The sequence below is a fragment of the Cavia porcellus genome, unplaced genomic scaffold, assembly GCF_034190915.1.
Source record: "Cavia porcellus strain 051 isolate PalLab524CR breed Dunkin Hartley unplaced genomic scaffold, mCavPor4.1 scaffold_32, whole genome shotgun sequence".
NCBI classification, from domain to species: domain Eukaryota; kingdom Metazoa; phylum Chordata; class Mammalia; order Rodentia; family Caviidae; genus Cavia; species Cavia porcellus.
In genome coordinates this window covers 15,836,113-15,856,186 of record NW_026947515.1, presented here as the reverse complement: position 1 = coordinate 15,856,186, position 20,074 = coordinate 15,836,113, and the positions used below count along the sequence as shown (strand labels likewise).

Genomic DNA, 20,074 nt, shown 5'->3' with positions numbered 1-20,074 from the left:
GGAGACAGCTATATTTAAAATGCTGGCACGAACCATACAGTCAGCTGTCAGTTTCCAGTGTGTGACTAGATAACCTAAGGGGCTGAGGCTTTTGCTAAGTCCCAGGCTGAATCCACTTTGCAGCCTGGAGCATTCCCAGCTCATCACCACTTGCCTGCTCGGTCTGCGTGTTTACAGACTGCCGCTCTATCTTGAGATTACCCTAAGTAAAAAAGAACCAACTGGGTAAAACAGTTATTCAAAGCCCTAGGAAGCGTTTCAAAACACACATAAAGGAACCTAAAATAGCAGATGAGCCAGAAGCCACCCTTGAATGAACAAGTGAGTGTTAGCTATGTTTTGCAAAGTCACTGACATGTTGTTCTAGTTGACATATGATGCCCGTTTTCACTTCTGTGCTCTTCGATGGTTTGCAGAGGCCATTTTACTAGGACCAAAACATGTTTCCACTCTCCATGTTCTTGGTTTTATGATAAAAACCAGACCAAAACAAAAAAAACCCAAGTCAAACAGTTTTAAAGGACAGAAAGGTCTAGAAAACAGAGGTGATGCTGTCTGCCTTAGAGCAGCTCAGCGCCTTCGCCCACTGCTTCTAGGGAATGGCGTTTTTGGAGAAAGCCAGGAAAGGAAGGTTTGCGTATTTCAAAGATCAGTTTATGGGTTTCTTTCGGACAGGGTGGGCAACATGTTTGAAAAATTCTACATACACTTGTTTGGGCATGGCTCTCTATGTCATCCACAGTGGAGGAATGCTGATTGCAAACTTTTATGTTGGTTTGTTCATGCATGTTTTTCTCGTATTCCCGAACATCATCCATTGTCATATCTGAAAGAGGTCAAGATGGTGGCAACTTCCGTTATTAAATGCAAACTTTAACGGGGAGACTTTAGAGAGAGATGGGAGCTCAGCAGTAGCCAAGGAGGTTTAAAAAAGCAGAGGGCGGACTAACTTTATGAAGAGGAGGTCATAAAGTTAGCTAAAACAGCCAAGGGGGAGTGAGCGCTAGGAGGTTAAGTCAAAATAGACTCAGAACACAGAAGAGTGGAAAATATTTAGGGGTGATTCTTGTAAAGTGGTTTCGGTGGTACTCAGTAGTAGCGTGTGGGCAGCGCACAGCCTGAGATCTCCTAAAGCTTCGTTAGAAGATCCCTTTGGGGAGGGTCAGGTTTATTTGGTTTGATACTTACCTTCACATACCTTGCCAGACACACTTAGAGGTTCTTTAAATTAATGCATTCAACAACAGAAGGGACACTTTCATTGCTATTGTAAGAGACAGGATGTAGGAGGCTGACCATGATGTTCACTGGTATAAATGAGATTTGGTGCAACTGTCACACAGAGAGGGATTTTTGCAGAATACATGATGTCAGAGAGAGTACGGGACTACACTTCAAGTCTAGCCTAGCAGCTTGAGGATGGCTGGCATACTCCCACCCACACTGCTCTATAAATAAAATGGCACATGACATGCTTTGGGGCCCGAGTCTGCAGTTTTTCAGTAATTCAGGATAATGATCTCTTAATCCAGTGGTTCTTGCCAGGGGACAATTCTCTGACACTTTTGATTGTCATAACTGCAGAAGGGATCTACTGGTCTCTGTCTGGTGGGTAGGGGCTAGAGACACTATAAAACATTCCATAAGGTAAGGACCCCAGCCCCAGGTAAAGCAGGATCAGATCCAAAATGTCAATAGTGCCCAGGCTAGAACTCCTGTCGTAATCAAACTGAGAAAAAGCTGAAACACAGAACTAATTTGATTTAGGTATGTGAGATGCAAAACATTGATCATTACTCTTACTTTAATTTTTCCTTCATTTTATTCCCTACCCTGCGACCCAACCCTTGGTTATTTTGCAACATGTTAGCAACAGTTTTCCCAGATGGGCAGTTTTCTATTGCTGTCTGCAGAAGTTAACTACATGTCACCTGCCACCTCGATCACTGATCGGCTTGGTGGAGGATCTGCGTTGGGTGGTCACAGTTGGACGTTTTCCTTAAGTATTTGTTGCATCATGTGGTCTGATGTCTTTTTATATCAATCCATGTGTCATATGAGGGCTTCCTCATTTCCAAAGGGCAGGCGGGGTGGGGCTCATGACTGAACTGTGTGATCTGTGGCCCAGATGGCTCTGAAGCCAGACCTGTGCTGTCTTATTTAGCTGATGATCCCCTCCCGCCCTGAAGTTATCAATCAACAATCCGTCTGTAAGCAATGGAAGTATCAAGAACGCTAAGCAGCAGCCTGGCCGAGCAAAGAGCATGCTTTTCTGTTAGAGAACCAAGGAAACTGAAAAGCAGTAAGGGATGCTGCCTTATGGTTAGAACAAACATCTTAGTTAACAACGACAACACATTCTTTGATACACTCATTTTCATTTCAATGGCTGATTATTAAATTTCTTTAATACACAAAAGTACCCGGGATGAATACTGACATACCACTTCTAGCTAGAAGTTTAAAATCTAAAGCTATTTCTCCCTTCATATATTATCAGACAATTTAGAAAACAAAAACAGAGGAGTCTTAGTTTTATTGCTCTACTGAATCCCAGCAGAAATCAGTCTTTATTTTTAATTAGCTTAATGGTAACAGAGGAACCTAAGCAGTGTGACTATGGGATTTCAAAGATATATCAATTTTATGGAAGTGAAAAAGGGTTTAACAGCAAAGATGTTCATTACTGCCTTGTTCATAATAATGAAAAATTAAAAACAACTCGAGGAACTGATAACATTACACAGTCATTAAAAATGAAGAAGTATTTACTACTGCTAGAAACAGATACGCTTGATATAATGTCAAATAAAAAACCAAAGTTCAAACTTGCACATACATGATTTCAGTTAGAAAATCATCACCTACATTAACAAACGCTGCAAGCAGATATTTCAAATCTTAGCAGTGATTATTTTCAGGAGTTAGAATGGCAGATAATTTTAATTTCCTTTCTGTTTGGTGTATTTAACTTTTCTTCCAATTTTTTTTACACTGAATATGGATTATTTATGGAAATAATCCATTATTTAAAATCTACTATTTTGAGTCATTAGAATATGGATATCATCAATTAGGAACTGGTAAGGGAAAACTTTCAGGTCACTTTAGAAAAATAACCCCACGTTTTTGTTTTTGAATCAGGGTCTCATTATGTAGTTCAGGCTTGTCTTGAACTCACTATGTAGTCCAGGCTGGTCTCGAACTTGTGGCAATGCTCCTACCTCAGCCTTTTATTTTATTTGGTACTGGGGATCAGCTTTTTTAAAAAATTTTCTTACTTTTCATTGGTACCGGGGATCAAACTCACCACCATGCGCTTGCAAGGCAGGCCCTTATGCCTGCTGAGCTAAATCCCCAGCCCGGGTACTGGGGATCAAACTCAGGACCTTGCATTTGCTGAGCAGGCGCAGTGCCACTGAGCTAAATCCCTGCTGCTTCTCCCCTACCTCCCTCCTTTTTAAATGAAGAGTTAAGAAACAAAATTTCAGGACTGCAGCTGAGTGTGTCGCTCAGTGTTGAATACTTGCCTTGTATTTACAAGGCCCAGGGCTCGACCCTCAGAAACACACACACACACACACACACACACACACAAAGATGATCATTTTTAGTTGAGTAGCTCTACTAACAGATGATGATTATGGTCCCTGATGAAATTGAAAATAATTTTTTTGGTTTAAATTCTGAAATATCTTCACATACCATAAGTGTATATGGTGATAAAATAAACATTTTCAATATACCTCTGTAATGCCGGGCATGCTGGCTCATGCCTGTAATCCCAGCACTCGGGAGGCTGAGGTGGGAGGATCACTGCCTGTTCGAGACCAGCCTGTGCTACAAAGTGAGCTCAAGGCCAGCCTGAACTGCATAGTGAGACCCCATCTCAAAAAAAAAAAAAAAAAAAAAAAATATATATATATATATATACCTCTGTAAATTTAGAGCCCTCCCAACCAAGTGAAAATATTTCTGTTGAGGTTATTCAGTGAAATTCATTGTATCTTGATTTGGTAACATACAATATCCTCAAAATCTATATATGAATCAACTTCTTAGAAAATTCAGCTACATATGGTCAACGACAGGTTATACTCTCAAAGATGACCTGTTTCCATGATGTTCCACGATCAGAGTGACTTCTAACAATTTAGGTCCAGGCTGCTTTGCTTGTAGCAAAAGAATGGCTACATTGTATCAGAGAACCTCTTCATGAAAGGAATCCTATGTTCATTATTTTACAAGTTAATTGGTAAATGATCAACTCAATTTACAGATTTTGAAAGTCATAATTTCTTTTTTTTTTTTGAGACAGGGTCTCAGTCTGTAGTTTACGCTGACCTTGAGTTCACTATGTAGCTCAGGTTGGCCTGAAACTTGTGGTGATCTTCCTGCCTCACCCTCTGGAATGTTGGGATTATAGATATGTACTACCACATCTGGCCTGTAGTTTGCTTTTCTTTAGTGAAGTTTCATGAATCAAAGCTTCCTAAATAAACAGAAACACTGGAGATAACTGAAAGTGTTGGAATCAGTTCTTCTGATAAGGTGCGTGCACCTGGTATCTTTGAGACGTGGCTATCAGAGGTTCATTGACGGAGTCAGTGCCCAGAAAGCATTCTAGGGATATGAGTTCCCACCTCATTGTACCTCATGGAGGCAAAATTTCCTTTCCTTGACCTCTCCAAAGGCCACTACTTCTTTCTTTCTCTTGCTGTCCTGCAGGGGAGGGGTGACATATCCTCATTTAGTATGTACCCTGGGACATGAAGGACACGCCCCATGAGGCTGACGACAACCTTCCCCCACTGTGGGAAGATGTCTGGTTCCTTCCGTGGACCTGCAAGCCTTCTTAGGTTTTCTAAACTATGAAGTCAAGACTTACACTAAAGCGCAAAGTGTTTTTCAAGCATGGTCTTACATTGATTTAACCACTGCATCTTCTTAAAAAATAAAATATAGTTTAAATCATTATTCATTTATTCAGTCATGGGCTGGGGCTTAGCTCAGTGGCATATGTGCCTGCTTTGCAAGCAGGCATTCGTGAGTTTGATCCCCGGTACTGATAAAAAGGGAAAAGACAAAAAAAAAAAAAAAAAAAAAAAAAAAAAAAAGACATTTATTCAGTCACTCCAGTAATGCATGAATTATGTCCCATAAAAATAATTCAAACAGTATTGGATTACACACAGTGTTTAATTCCTTTTAATCTCTGTCACCAATCCCATTACTTCTCCTGGAGATAATCACTGTTAAGAGGCTCAGAGATATGCTGGGAGATAATCAATCATTCTATAAAGTATCTGTTAAGTATAGTAGCACATGCAGTCTGTTAACACCCAAACACATGGAGTCTTCGTTATTTACATATTTTGTTACTATGGCAGACTGTTAAGTAGTTTTGCCTTATTTTTTGTCCTAATGGTAAATGTACTTTTTTTTTTGTCTTTTTGAGACAGGATCTCACTATGCATTTCAGGCTGGCCTTGAACTCACTTTGTAGCCCAGGCTGGTCTTGAACTCTCAAAGACCCTCCTGCCTCAGTCTCCCAAGTGCTGAGGTTACAGGCGTGTGCCACCACGCCCAGCCATATTTCTATATTAGTACACACAGAACTACCACTTTGTCCTTTATACCTGTTGCACACAATATTCACAGCATGGGTGCATCGTAACTCCCTTTACCATAGGCCTGTGAATAGATATTTATACTGAAACTAATTTTTTCCCCAATCATACTTGTTGCTATATTTTAGGTATATATAATGATCACATTCATCAAGAGAATTTGTACCTGTACATGACATAACTTGTCACTAAAACTAATTTTTAACTTTTATAAACACTACCATGTAAAATTGCTTTATATCTATATTTATGAGCACATGTATTATTTCTTCTTTTCTTCTTCTTCTTTTTCTTCTTCTTCTTCTTCTTCCTCTTCCTCTTCTTCTAATGTTCTTTTTTCCCTTTGTAATTCAGGCTGGCCTTGAACTCATTATATAACCTAGGTTGGCCTCAAACTTGCAGCACTCCTGTCGTAGCCTCCTGAGTGCTGGGATTATGGGTGTGCACCACCCTGCCCAGTGAGTATAAATATTTAAGAATACATTTCTAGAAGTATGTCATACATTATTTGCAGTGTGTCATAAGTTATTGGTACCTATCATTTTAATAACATATTTTTTACTTTATCATTTTATACTCAGAACTGGGTATTACTGGTCTCTTAAATCAGATAAATGTAATAACTTACTGTTTTTTTTTTCTTTATGTTCCTTATAATTGGTCCTAAGCTTATTAGTCATTTGCATTTCTTATATGATTTATTTATTTATTTTTGTTTGATTTATTCATTAAAAAGAAACTTTTCTACTGAGGTATTAGATTTCCAATTGAAAGACTTCTTGATATGTCATAGATACCAACCATTCATCTTTCTTTCTTTCTTTCTTTCTTTCTTTCTTTCTTTCTTTCTTTCTTTCTTTCTTTTTCCTTCCTTCCTTTTAAGGTCTTTTTGAATCAGGGTCTCGCTCTGCAGTTCAGGCTGGCCTTGGACTCACAGCCATCCTCCTGCCTCAACCCTCTTTTAACTCTGTATGTTGCAAACATTTTCTCCTTGGCTTTTAACTTTGTTTATGGTGGCAACTTTCTTGCAACAATTTTACATGTCTTGTGGTGCTGAGGGTTGAACCCAGGACCCTTGCGCTAAGCTGATGCACTGTGTCACCTTCTGGCCGGTCATTTTATTATTTTGTGGTCCTGGGGACTGACCCCAGGGAGTGCTAAGCTACAGCTCCGCCTTTTCATCTTCTGAAACAGTTTCCTGACTTGTCCTGTGTTGGCCTTTAACTTGCAATCTCCCTGCCTCGGCCTCCAGAATAGCTGGGATCACAGGCCTGTATCCCTGCCCAGCTCCTAGTCATTTTAGTTTTAAAGAAAGCAAGTTGATTTCATTGAAGGAGGAGGTGAGATGGTATCTGTGAAAGGCCCTGAGGATACAAATCAGTTGAACACACAACATATTACAAATGGTCTGGAACAAAGCATCTGCGGGCTTGAATTTTCCTTCATTATGTTACACAGTTGGAGCAGCTAAAATTTTAAAAAGGAAAGTCTCACACGCTCCAGTGACCCATTCAATGGCACATTATATTTTACTTCCTTCTACAAATATCCCTCCACTTCCAGGCTCCTCAGCCAAAACAGAAACCCTTTTTTTTAAATCTCATTCTAAATCAAATCTAAAGTTTTGAGCAAGTGGGTCAGGGAGGATCCAGAAACTGTGAGTTAGAGTTGGATATTCCTTTACCTCTGGCAAAATGGTGGCCATTCTTTCGGAAGTATCATTAGTTTATTATTATTTAGTTTTTTGAAACAAGGTCTAATTATGTAGTCCAGGCTAGCCTTGAACTCACATGTAGCCCAAGCTGGCCTTGAGCCTGTGGTGATCCTCCTGCCTCTGCTTCCCAAGTGCTGGGATTATAGGTCTGAGCCACCATGTCCAGCCTAACATCACTGGTTTGATACATGTTTTTTACAAAAATCTTTAGGTACCCTTTTTTTTGGTACCAGGGGTCAAACTCACAGCCTTGCATTTGCCAAACAGATGCTTATGCCCCTGAGCTAAATCCCTGGCCCTCCTTAACTATAATCTATAGGATCTTTTTTTTCTTAATGGAGATAGAAGAGGAGGATTCATAGATTCCTTTGAAATTCTGATGGAACGCTCCAAGTTCTCTCCTTAGGAAAATGAGCTTAAGCACACACATGTAAAGCGTGGCCAGAGAGCCCTGGCACTGAAAGCCGTATTTCAGGAAATACGCGTCCTCTGGAAGATGCTGGCTGGATGAACTCGCCAGCTAAGGCCAGTCCCTAGCACACTTCTTGCTTTCCTCATTTTTGTGCCTGTTATAGGAACTCCAGGCTGATTTCTAAGTCACTTTCATGAGACCTTTTCATCTCTGTCAGTCAGAACTCACCCTGTCTCATACTTTTTGGGGGAAGAGCCAAGTTTTCAAACACATTTATGAGATTCCATTCAGTCACAGGTGCCCTCTGGCAATCTTGAGTGCTCCTCTTTCAAGATACTGTCAGATGTGTGAAGCAAACCATGCTTTTGTGAAGCTGGGCTGGCTATTTTTATCCACCATCCCTCTCACCCCATCTTCTGAAATGTGCTGCTCCTTCTCTGATTACTGTTCTAGTCATGCAGAGACCCAAGGCTCACGGATAAAGACCAATCTGGGCTTTGAAAGACAAACTCAACTTCTCCAACATGGAAACAGTTATGCTGCACAGTGAACACGAACAGAATAAAATCTGTTTAGGGAAATAGTTCTGTGACAGCTCAATGCTGGAACTCAGAAGCAATGCAAAAATAATCCTTGGGGGAGAAAAGATCACCCTCCCCTACAATATCTTCTGTCTTTCTGTCTCTCTCTCTCACTCTTTTGAGCCAGGGTCTCATCCTCCTACCTCAGCTTTCCCAAGTGCTGGGATTACAGGCATGAGCCCCCTTGCCTGGCTCTTCTCTGGACTGATTTAAGCACAGGAGGTGGTGAGTAATTAGGAACCAGGACTGCTGTGGACGGTGCAGCAGGGTATATGGTGTGTGCACTGAATGAACACAAGCTGAGCAGGTAAATGGGGCTCAGTTCTGTCCCCAGTCCAGAGCATCCACTGACTCTGCCCAGAAGGAGCACCTCCATCCCTAATCCATCTGTTTACAAGGGCTGCTTTTCTCTAATTGTCACAAGGCATTAGAGTTTAGCAGCTGGCCCCGAAGACATCTATGATTTCTTAGATTACCCTATTTGGACTGAATTAACTAAACTACCTTTGCATTCCTATCTAGTTTACAGCCCAAGCTACAAGCTAGACTTTCAGAATCATCTGGAGGGCACTTTAAGACATAGAAAGCTTGGTCTGACCCCTCACCCCCAAGTTTCTGAGTCAGCAAGTTTGGAGTGGGGGCCTGGGAATATGCATTTCTAGCAAATACCTCATCTGGAGAACCAGGGCAATAAGTTTTAGCTACCAGCAAGGGTTTCTTTACTTTGAACCTTTTCCATGTTTGCTAACAAGAGCCTCTTTGGGCCTGTATGGGCCAAAGAAAAATCAACCAATTCAGGGTTACCCAAATGGAAGGATTATCCGGTGGACACCGGCCTTGGTAACAGGGACCCTGAACAAGTGGCTAAGAAGACACCCACCCTGTGGGCAGCGGATGTTTGCCTTCATTTGGTTCCTGAATGTATGTCTCAGGTACTAAGGAGCCACTGTGTTGCTTGCTAGCTCAGCTCAGCAAGAAGAAGCTCACAGGAAACTTGGTGTAGGTGTCAGACCCCTGCTCAGGGAAAGGCTGCCTGTTTTAGTTGGGGCTATGGTGGTGGATACAGGTGTACAAGGTAACCTGATGATCTACATATGCTAAAGCTATACTCTTTTTTTTTTTTTAATGTTTTTATTGGTACCGGGGATCGAACTCATGACCGTCTGCTTGCAAGACAGGTGCTTATGCCACTGAGCTAAATCCCCAGCCCCAAGCTATACTCTTTTTAACACTAACATATAGGCTCTAAGGCCATCACCCTGGTCTACACCTCTGGCCCTTTTTATTTTGCTTTAATTTTTATTTTGAGACATGATCTTGCAAATTTGCTAAGTTTCCCAGGCTGGGCTCCAACTCGTGATACTCCTGCCTCAGTCTCCTTAAGTGCTGGGATTATAGGCCTGCATCACCTCTGCCAGCATAGAAAGGACTCCTGGATCAATAGATTCCTTGGGTTGATAACTGTCTTCACGTGTTCCGTTGACAGTCTCACCAGTCTCCCCTTGGAGATCTTTCATTGTTATTCTAGATTTAGTCCCCTATAATAATTGGAGAATTTGTCTCTGTTTCTCTCTAGTGCCAGGGCTTGAACCCACGACCTTGCACATGCTAGGTGAGCATCGCTTCCTTGCCCAGCTCAGCTGAGATAGGGAATAATTAGGCCCCACCCTCTGTACCCAGCCATTCACTTTCCAGGTGCACACACATATTTTTTCTTTTCTAGGTCTGTCTCTAACCAAGGCCTCTTTTCTTTTTTCTTTTTTTTTTTTGTCTTTTTCCTTTTTATCGGTATCGGGGATCAAACTCACAACTGCCTGCTTATAAGGCCTCTTTTCTTGATGAACAGCCTCAACATGTTTTGACCTCATGGTCAGAGTCTGCTTGTCCTTTTGATGTTACCTTCTTTGAAAAGCCCTCAGTGGCATTTGGCACTGGAGAGAAACCTATCTGTATCTTGGTCCTCATAGTGGTAGGTGCTTGTCCTCTTACTAAATTTCTATCAGTTCAAGTCTATTATCCTTTGAATATCTTTTTGGTAGTTCCTTGGTATTGGTAATGAGGAAACCATCATGAGTCCAAGACAGGAGAGGCCAGAAATTCTTCACTCATTTTTATTTTATTTTTTTTTTTGAGTCTATGCTACCCCCTGAAAACCTAAGAACAGTTTGCTAGAAAAAACACCCAGAAATACTTGTTTAAGGATCAGAGGAATCACAGCAAACTCTGTCTACCTGCCTCATAAAAGATGGCACAAATAGAGAGGTCTTAGGTATACTAGGGTTGCATGACAACTTGCCCATTAGGGTGGCATCCTGGGGCATTTAATTAGAGAGAAAAATAGATAACTTGCATTTGGACAAGCCCAGGAAGAGGCATGTATTTTTCAGAAGGTATAGATCTGGGAAAACTGAGAAAAACAAGCAAAACAAAAAGCCCACAGTCTACAGAACTCTGCCTTTAAAACTACGGCTCAGAAACAGTCGCCAACGTTAATGACCACCACTGTCTTCGTGCTTTCTTCTTGACATGTTTTTTCTCTTTAAACTAGATACTTCCTGGTAAGAACGGCAAGGGAAATAGTGGCATAATGATTTAAAAGGACCAAAATACAATGCTTAGAATGAATTTAATGTGACTTAGGAAAAGGCCAAGGAGGAGAGCATTTCATGACAACCGACCTGAAAATCAGATCTAACCTAAGTCATCCACGGGGTGTGTTTATTTCTATTTATAGCCAAGGACAGCTATCTGTCCTTATGACTAAAGCTGGGAACACAAGAGTCAAGCGGACAGAATGGTGGTGCTGAGGGTTCCGGGGAAAGAGGTCTACCCATCATAGAGTGTGGCAAACCTCATTTTCATGTACTGGCGATGTGCAGAACTTAACTCTTCCCATTTCATTAAAAAAACAAAAGCCAGGAAAGTTGTTCCAGTTAGAATTAATGGAGCACAGTGTTTCACCTCTGCTCGTCCTGGAACACTCGTAGAGCTCTGTGTATTTGGTAAGGGATTGTTCTAAGTGTCCTCTGAATCAAAAGACTGCTTTTACTTGATGCTTCAGGCAGCTTTGATCTCGAACTAAAGTCTGGGATAAATTAGAATGGGTTTGAAATCCACCCAACAGAGAATGATAGAGCCCCGCATATCAACTATCCGAGCATCAAACATACCGAAGTCCTACTTAGTCAGTAGCTCTGTGGCTATTTTAGATCCAGCTTCTATAATTACATTTTTATTATGCCTCACGGACAGGGCTAGTTCCCATACAGGAAGCAGTAATCTGCCTTTGTGGCTGTCTTCCTAGGTAGCAGTTGAAGCCAGAAGGACCGAAAGCCCAAGTCAACATGTTATGAAATTGTTCTACAAGTTATTTTGGGGAAGTGGACTTACCATACCACTCATCAACCCATGCGAAAGCTTGGCGATGTCCAATCAGCAGAATGTCTCGGACAACCTGCAAAGTAAATGGAAGTTGAAATCATACCACGTTGAACAACTGTTTGGAAACTGGGTTTTTCCCAACTCTGAAACTCTTGGAAGTTATTATTTCTCAACCCCTCTGGCTGTCCCTAAGGACGGGCAAAAATGCTGTGTGGGCTTGGCCCATCTCTCTCCACTGCTCGCATAAGCTGCCCATACATTAGTCCTTTGACCTTATTTGAGTTAAACCAGGGGGTGTACAAACTAATGACAACAACTTGACGGTCATACAGCAAAAATCTGAATGGCTCTCTAGGCTAATCACCTTGAGATTTTTCATTTCTCTTTAATTGGAATGGGATGTACTTTTCCATTGTAGAAGGGTGTGTGTCTTGCTGGTGCTAAGAGGTCATAAGTGTTGGGACTTGAGAATGCTTTCTCTCAATTTAGAGCCTTAGGAAGACTTATAACTTAAAAAGGAGGGGCTGGGGATGTATCTTAGCATGAAGGCCCAAGTCATTTCTGAGCAAAGAGCGTTTAACATTCCCTCTTCACTGATGAAGTATCCTAAATATTAATATAGTTGACTCAAAAGTAAACTGTCATATGTTATATGAGATAAGTTAATAGCCTTCTAGGCTTGACTTTCATGTAATGGTTGGAAAAAAAGCAGTTTAGTCAGCTATTACTGAAAGAGATGAAATAAGAGACCTGAACTAGAATAGAACATAATAGGAATGATAAGCTTCACTGGAGACAAAGGGAATGAAATTGTTTCTTTTTTTCTTTTTCTGTCTTTTTTGAGTTAGGGTTTCACAATGCAGTTCAGGCTGGCCTTGAACTCACTTTGTAGCCCAGGCTGGTCTTGAACTCACAATGATCCTCCTGTCTCAGCCTCCCAAGTGCCGGGATTATAGGCATGCATCATCACACCAGCTGAAATTGTTTCTTATAGGGACACATAATGGCAACAGGAGGCCCAGGTAAACAATATACACCACGTGTGTATGTGTGTAATCCAGCTCATGTGCCTTTACCTCATGCTATCTTTTTTGTCCTGTATAAATATCCCTTTTTACGTTCTTGGATACACAGAGTCTCCCTTAACGTTCTTGCCAAACAAACCCAGTAACTGTCAAAACTCTCTCATGGAAGGTTCCAGCATGTTTCAATCAATGAAGGATTTTAATTTGTGGACAAAGGAAATATTTATAATGAAGTGTTTACTCCTCCAGGCCTCCGGATGTCTGGTGAGGCTTTGAGGGTTCTGAAGAAGGAAACACACTGAAGGGGTACACACTTGTGTGCTGAGTGTGTCAGATTCATGGAAATCAAAAGAACAGCATCGAGGCACCCATAAATACACCCCGTTACATTAAAGCACAACACAGCTGTTGGCTGGAAACAAGAATTCAATAATGTGCTAAGGGCTTACTTTCGAACATTTCTTTCCCTTTAACTGTCAATAGATTCTTTAAAAAACAAAACAAAACCAAAAATCCAAAAAACAAAGACAAAGACAAAAACAAAAAACCTCCACAAACAAAGGTGTTCAGAGAAAGGCAGCCCTGACACTTTAAACCCAGGTAAATGCTTCTCTCCGCCAGACACTTATTAGTAATCGCTCTGCCAACAGCAGGGGTGTTTGCCGGGTGTGAGGACCGCTTCAATTTATTTGGAAACAATTAATTTATTTATTAACAACTTATTTGGCTATAGAATGTTTGTGACTGAAACATCCACCTTACAGGCATTTGAAAGAAATGGATTCACAAAACTAGCCTAAGTCATCTGTGAGAAAAGAAATACAGTGATCTGACTTTGTGACAGAAAATAAAATACATTTTGACAATGGCCCCAAGGAGATGAGACACTCTGGAAGTTGGGATTGCTTTCTTCCTTAATAACTGGAACACAGAAAGAAAACAGGTTTGAAATTGGATTTCTCTTTTTTTTTTTTTTTTTTTTTTTTTTTGTCTTTTTCATTTTTATCGGTACCAGGGATTGAACTCACGACCGCCTGCTTGCAAGGCAGGTGCTTATGCCGCTGAGCTAAACCTTCAGCCCCTCAAATTGGATTTCTATGTGTCTCACCGCATTCTGACTCCTGGCTGGCAGAATGGGTTTTGGAACTCATTGTAGGATCACAAGCTTCTGTGTGCAAGAACACACCTAGGCTCTGGAATTTGTTCCAGAATGTGCCATTTCAAGCCGCCCAAGTTATGAGGACTTGAAAGACAAATCAACTCCATCGACCATAGACCTAAATTCAAAAATTAAACTTTCTATCATCAAATCGGCCTCCTTAGTAGACAAATCCATCTAAATAACAAAAAGCTCAATACTGAGTAAAACTTTCAGTGCCCTCAAAGGAATTTTGAAAAGCTACTCTTCATCAACATTTAAGTGCAAAGATAAACAGAAAGCTAACCTATCTGGAATTCAGAGATGACTTAGGGGCTATTAGCTTTTATGAAAATAAGACTAGTTATCAAGGGCAATGCTTCCAGTAGCATTTTCCACTGATTTTTTTTTTTTCCTCCAGGTGAATTGTGTTAGAAAACTTAAATCATCACCAAGTAGGTTCTTTTGTTTTGTTTTGTTTGTCTTTTTCATTTTTATCGGTACTGGGGACTGAACTCACAACCGCCTGCTTGCAAGGCAGGTGCTTATGCCGCTGAGCTAAATCCCCAGCCCCACCAAGTAGGTCCTTGTTGCAAAGTTAAAATGTTTAGCCAAAGTGAAATCTGCATTTTGGGTGGTTAATAATTCTTTAGTAGAAGAATTAGTTAAAGAGCAGAAACACTGAGGCGTGCCGTTTTGGGGCACAGCGGAGACTTCTTGTTCTATCCCTGGGGCATTGCCTGCCTCAGATGCCTACACAGGCAAGATCTTTCCAGGGGGAATCCGCCTCGAGCGCCGTGCACGCAGATAAGCCCGGAGCCTCTACCAGCTGCCTCTGCCTGGCAGATTAGCCTGATGTCAAGGAGGGAAGGACATTGTGAGAGCCTCATCTCCAGATAAACTTACCCAGTGGATCCGGAGCTCACAGAATGAGAGATGAAACATACAACATCTACATCTAATAGTGGGAGGAAATCAAAACCATATATAAAATGAATTTTCACTCCAAAAAGTGTTTTCTAGATATGGTTACCTGGCATTGGCTCAGCATGGCGCCCTAGATGGACACAAGGCCTCCAATTCGACAGTAAAGCCTGTCAGAGGCCTTGTGCACAGCCCGAGAGCTATTTTTTAAAATTTTTTTTGGATCACTTACTTTGTGCACAAATTGTTCCACTCTGGTCTGAAGGCCCCAGACTTCAAACTTCACAGTCACCAGCTTGTAGGAGCACATGATGGGCTGATGACTATCCCTCCAGCCTTCCCTTAACTGGCCCCGTCCTGTCTTCTCTGACTTGAAATGTTTAGGGTCCTAGAAGGAATATAGAAGCAGATCAGTACTTGATTGCTGGGAACTCAGAAGAGAGGGACTCGGGTGGCTACAACATTGCTTATGGGGATGGTGCCGATGTGCTGGAGTCAGCAGTGATGGTGGTTGGTTGCATGACTTTCTGAATATAAATAAAAGCAACTGAGTCATACACTTGTTTAAACGGATGAGAACTGTGGTGTAGCTCATTAGTTGAGCATTTGCCTAGCCTTGTGAACCTCTGAATTTGATCCCAGCATTGGAAAAAAAATAGGTAAATTATATGGTATCTTTAATTTAAAGATTAAAGGGGGAGGAGATTCTAATATAATTAATTGACAAAAGGGTTGCTCACCTATTTAAGTGTCAAAAAATGATTCTCACAGATGTTATGTTGAACAAAACTAGCCAGACATAATTGCACGTATACACTGGTGATTTAAACACAAGCTCAAAGACAAGCAGGACTTCTGATGAGAGGTAACCTTTTAGAGGAAGTGCAGGTGCAAAGTGACAGAAGGAAACCTCTGGGGTGACTGTATGTTGATCGGAATATAATGGCAAACTCTCCAGAGTTTTACACATAAAATTTGTGTTTTATCTCCATTTTAAGAAGGAAACAAAGGAGATAAGTGATTTAAAAATGTTTAGTCTTTTAGTATTTGCTCAATGACTGTCATGGAAATTGCTGATTCTGTCCTGAAAGGGTTATTTTTTGAGTCATTTCAAAAGGAATATATAAATGAATCAAATGCAAAAATGCTATGTTTTATTTACTTATTTAAATTTTATTTTACTTTTGGTACCAGGAATCGAACTAACAACTCAATGCAGGTGCTTTGCCATTGGGGTACATCCCTGGCCATCTAATTTTTTTTGTCTTTTTGAGACAGGGTCTTGCTATGCAGTTCAGGCTGGCCTTGAGCTCACTTTGTAGCCCAGGCTGGCCTCAAACTCACAATGATCTTCCTACCTCAGCCTCCCAAGTGCTGGGATTACAGGTGTGAGCCACCACACCAGCTGAATCATTATTTTAAAATATAGGCACTACCGTCACTACTATAAAGAAGACTGAAACCAGGCAGGGCCTTGTGTGCAGTAATGGGTCCAGGGCCAGAATCCCCACCCTGCTCCAGGGGATACGGGACTCCAGGAGACAAAGAGCCCCAGCAGACACTACTGGCCAAAGCAGAAAGTGCTGGCTCCCTCCCAGGAGAGCCATGGGGCCTTGTGTAGACCGGGTGAAACTTACCACCAGACTGCTTGTGACTGTCTGGGCCTTGTACCTTGGACCAGACTATAGTTCCGGGTGAACTTGAGGGGCCAGGGCAACCTGCTCACAAAGAAGGGCAGCAGGACACGCTCACGTCTGGTGAGGTCTGCAGGGCCAGCTGGGGTCACTGGGCATCGGCCTGCCCCATAAGCTTCTGGGTTGTGGTGTTGCTGTTCATAACTGTAGCTCCCCCAGAAAGCACAGTGTGCCCACAGGTCCAATTCCCACACGAGGCAGACACCAGCCTGTCATCATGGTCAAGGCAGAGCCCTCAGCCCCCTATTGCTCCTCTGCTGCAGGCTGACCTCCCAAAGGGCACTGTGACCCTGCCACTCCCTCCTCAGAACCCATCCACAGCACAGCACAGCACCACAACTCAAGGGTAAAATTAAATACTTGGCGTGGAGTATGAAGCCCTTTATGTGACTGCTTACCTTCCCAGCATCTTCCCGGGCCACCATGCCAGTGCCACAGTCCTGTCCTTAGGAGCTCCTGGCAGCCCTATTCTCCGAAGTCCCCAAGTTCTCGAACTTTCTAGGCAGGTGTTAGTTCTGCTTGTTGAACTTCCTTTGTCCCAGCTTACGCTTCTCCCTCACTTTCATTTTTCTTTCTTCCAGACTGAACTCAAACATCACCTCCCCCAAAGATCCTTTCCCATGTCACCCAGACGGAGGGCTCTTCCCTCCTGTTCCCAAGCTGCCTCTGTCCTGGGCCTGCAGGTGGGTGATCCTGGGGTTGTGCATTGCTCATCCACCTCCATGAGCCTGGACCTCCAGGAGCGCAGTGGACTCTACTGCCGCACACCATGGCTGCTGCATGAATGCTGTGGTGGGAATGCCTCACCTTGAGGCCATCACACATACGTAACTGGGGGATCAGCCTTTTAGCCACAATCAACTCAATACTTAAGTCAAAGACTAGTTAAAAATGCTCTCATAAATTGCAGAGAAGAATGTGAAATGGTATGACCACTTTTCAGAATCTTCTTCTTCCTTTCTTTTTGGTACTGGGAATGGAACTCAGCACCTTGCGCTTGCCATGTAGGCTGTGCTGCTGAGCTATATCCCTGTCTCAGTTTCAGTAATTCTTCTGAAGATTAAATAGTTATCATTAATCCTACTAATTCCACTCTTAGATATTTACCAGAGAGAACTGACAACATATATCCCCACAAAAACCTATCTGTGGATGTTCAAATGCACAATGGTAAGAAAAAAACCCTTTCACATGTCCATCCACTAATGGATAAAATGTGGCATATCCATGCAACTGGGTATCTTTCAGCCTCATAAAGAAATGAAGCACTAATGAATACTCTAACACAGATGAATTTCAAAACACATGTTGCTATGTAAAAGAAGCCAGTTGTTAAAAGCTACAGTGCATAATGTACTCATTTATGTGAGCCTACTGCCATTAATGGAAAATATTCAGAATAGGCAAATCTGTGGAGAAAGTAGATTAGTGGTTGCCCAAGGCAGGAGGAAAGAGTGGTATGGGGAATGAATGATAATATTCCCTTTTAGTTTTTTAGACAGGGTCTCCCTATGTAGTCCAGGCTGGCCTTGAACTCACAGTGATCCTACTGCCTTAGCCTCCTGGGCACTGAACTTACAGGTATGTACCACCATACCTGGTCAGTGTTTCTTTTTGGGATGGTTAAAGGGTTCTAAATTTTTTTTTTTTTTTTTGGTCTTTTTCCTTTTTATCAGTACCAGGGATCGAACTCACGACTGACTGCTTGCAAGGCAGGCGCTTATGCCACTGAGCTAAATCCCCAGCCCCCTAAATTTTTTTTTTTTTTTTATCGGTACCAGGGTTCAAACTCAAGACCACCTGCTTGCAAGGCAGGTGCTTATGCCGCTGAGCTAAATCCTCAGCAAAGGTTCTAAAATTAAATTAACGTAATAGCTCACTACTCCATAAATATATTAAGACCAATAAATTATATTTTATGGCATATGAATTATATATCAGAAAAATCTTCTTTTTTTCTTTCTTTTTCTTTTTTTTTGGTACCAGGGATCGAACTCACAACCTAGCACTTGCCAGGCAGGCATTTATGCAGCTGGGCTAAATCCCCAGCCCCTAGAAAAATCTTTTAATAATACAAAATACAGCCAGGCACAGTGGCACACACCTGTAATCCCAACATTCAGGTAGCTGAGGCAGAGGACTGTCAAAAGTCAAAGACCAGCCTGGGTGAGACAGTGATTTCAAGGCCAGCCTGGACTACCCAGTAAGACCTGTCTCAAAATAAACCAAAAATCTAGCAAAATACTATGTGCTGCATTAGCAGGATTTTCAGGACGTGCATGGGCTCTGAGTTTGGTGCTCTTTTTACTTAAAGTTATCCCATCATGGTGCTAAGCACACGTTTACCGACTGTGCCCTGTGTGCTGGAATGGAGCCGTGTGTTACACTACGCTCTGCCTGGATGATGATAAATTTGAGAGCAGGAAGAATTCGGAGAGATGCTGGGTAGGTTTACAGCAAACACTGTGGTGACTGCTTCTTGGGTATATATTTGCCTCCAACGTCACCAGGCTTATGATGAATACATATTGATTATGTACAGCTTTTTGCATGAAAAACTTTAGACAAGATGTTAAATTTATGAAGAAGAAAAGACCTATATTGGTTGCTGCATCACCAACAGACTATGGCGATTTTGGAAGATGACCACACCGATTCTTTGTCTCACTGCCCTGGAATTTCGTTCCTGTCACAGAGCCTGTTCCTTCTCCTCTTGAATCTAGACTGGACTGTGATGCGTAGTGGCCAACAGAATCAGTAGAAGAGACACCGCGGCAGCTAAAACATGAAGAGAAGCTCAAAACTAGACAGTGGATCTCTGCCACGGTGTAAGGGACTCTCTTGAGGCTGCCAGGTATGAGGAAGTCCCGGGCAGGTGTGTGGCGAGGCCACGCTGAGCTCCTCAGCTAGGCCACGGGTGGTCCAGCCACCCCAGTGGAGACACTGAAGGGAAAATGACCTTCGGTATTTCAGCCATCCACAAGGAAGGACGGACGATGTGCCCAGGGACACAGAGTCAAGATTCTAGTCATAAGAAATAAAGCATCGTGGTTGTTTTAAACTACTTAATTTGGGGGCAGATTGTCCCTCCGCAAGAGGTAACAAAACAGATGTACAAAGCCGATCACCAAGGATGAAGAGAATGAATGGTGCTTTGTTCTTTCACGGCACATACCCAACCTACCACCAGCTGCATGCCTGAGAGCGCTGAACAAGGAAATTTGTATCTGCCCAGTTGTTCTTGGGAACTAAAACTCAGCGGTGAGGGTTAAACAGAGAAAACTGGTTTCTTTCTTCATCTGTCTTGTAGCTTTCCCAGAAGGGGGGCTGATGCTGGGTGCTCCTGACCGCACACACACACAGAGCCATCTGTTGGCCTGGAGGACATGGCTGCCACCCTGTCTGGGGCTGACCAGAATGCTGACGGGCAAATCTTTGTGACCCTGAGTGAGGTTGTCTTACTTGGCTTAGTGACTGAGTAAGTAAAGGATGGTGACAGAGCCAGCAAACAGAGGAAAGCAGGAGGCTAAGCATCTGGGGACCTAGAGACACAAACATCCCAGGGAGCACAGCAA

At 42.3% G+C, this 20,074-nt stretch overlaps 1 protein-coding gene across 1 annotated transcript in view; it reads right to left on the bottom strand.

The window, feature by feature from the left end:
- The window catches only part of Pitpnc1 (phosphatidylinositol transfer protein cytoplasmic 1), a 269,794-nt gene that overhangs the window by 8,466 nt on the left and 241,254 nt on the right, over positions 1-20,074 (bottom strand). Inside the window, exons 7-8 of the mRNA XM_013148395.3 lie at positions 15,038-15,193; positions 11,728-11,791 (exon numbers count right to left, since the gene is read on the bottom strand). Coding sequence (XP_013003849.1) covers positions 11,728-11,791; positions 15,038-15,193 — 220 coding nt within the window. The remainder of the gene's footprint in view (positions 1-11,727; positions 11,792-15,037; positions 15,194-20,074) is intronic.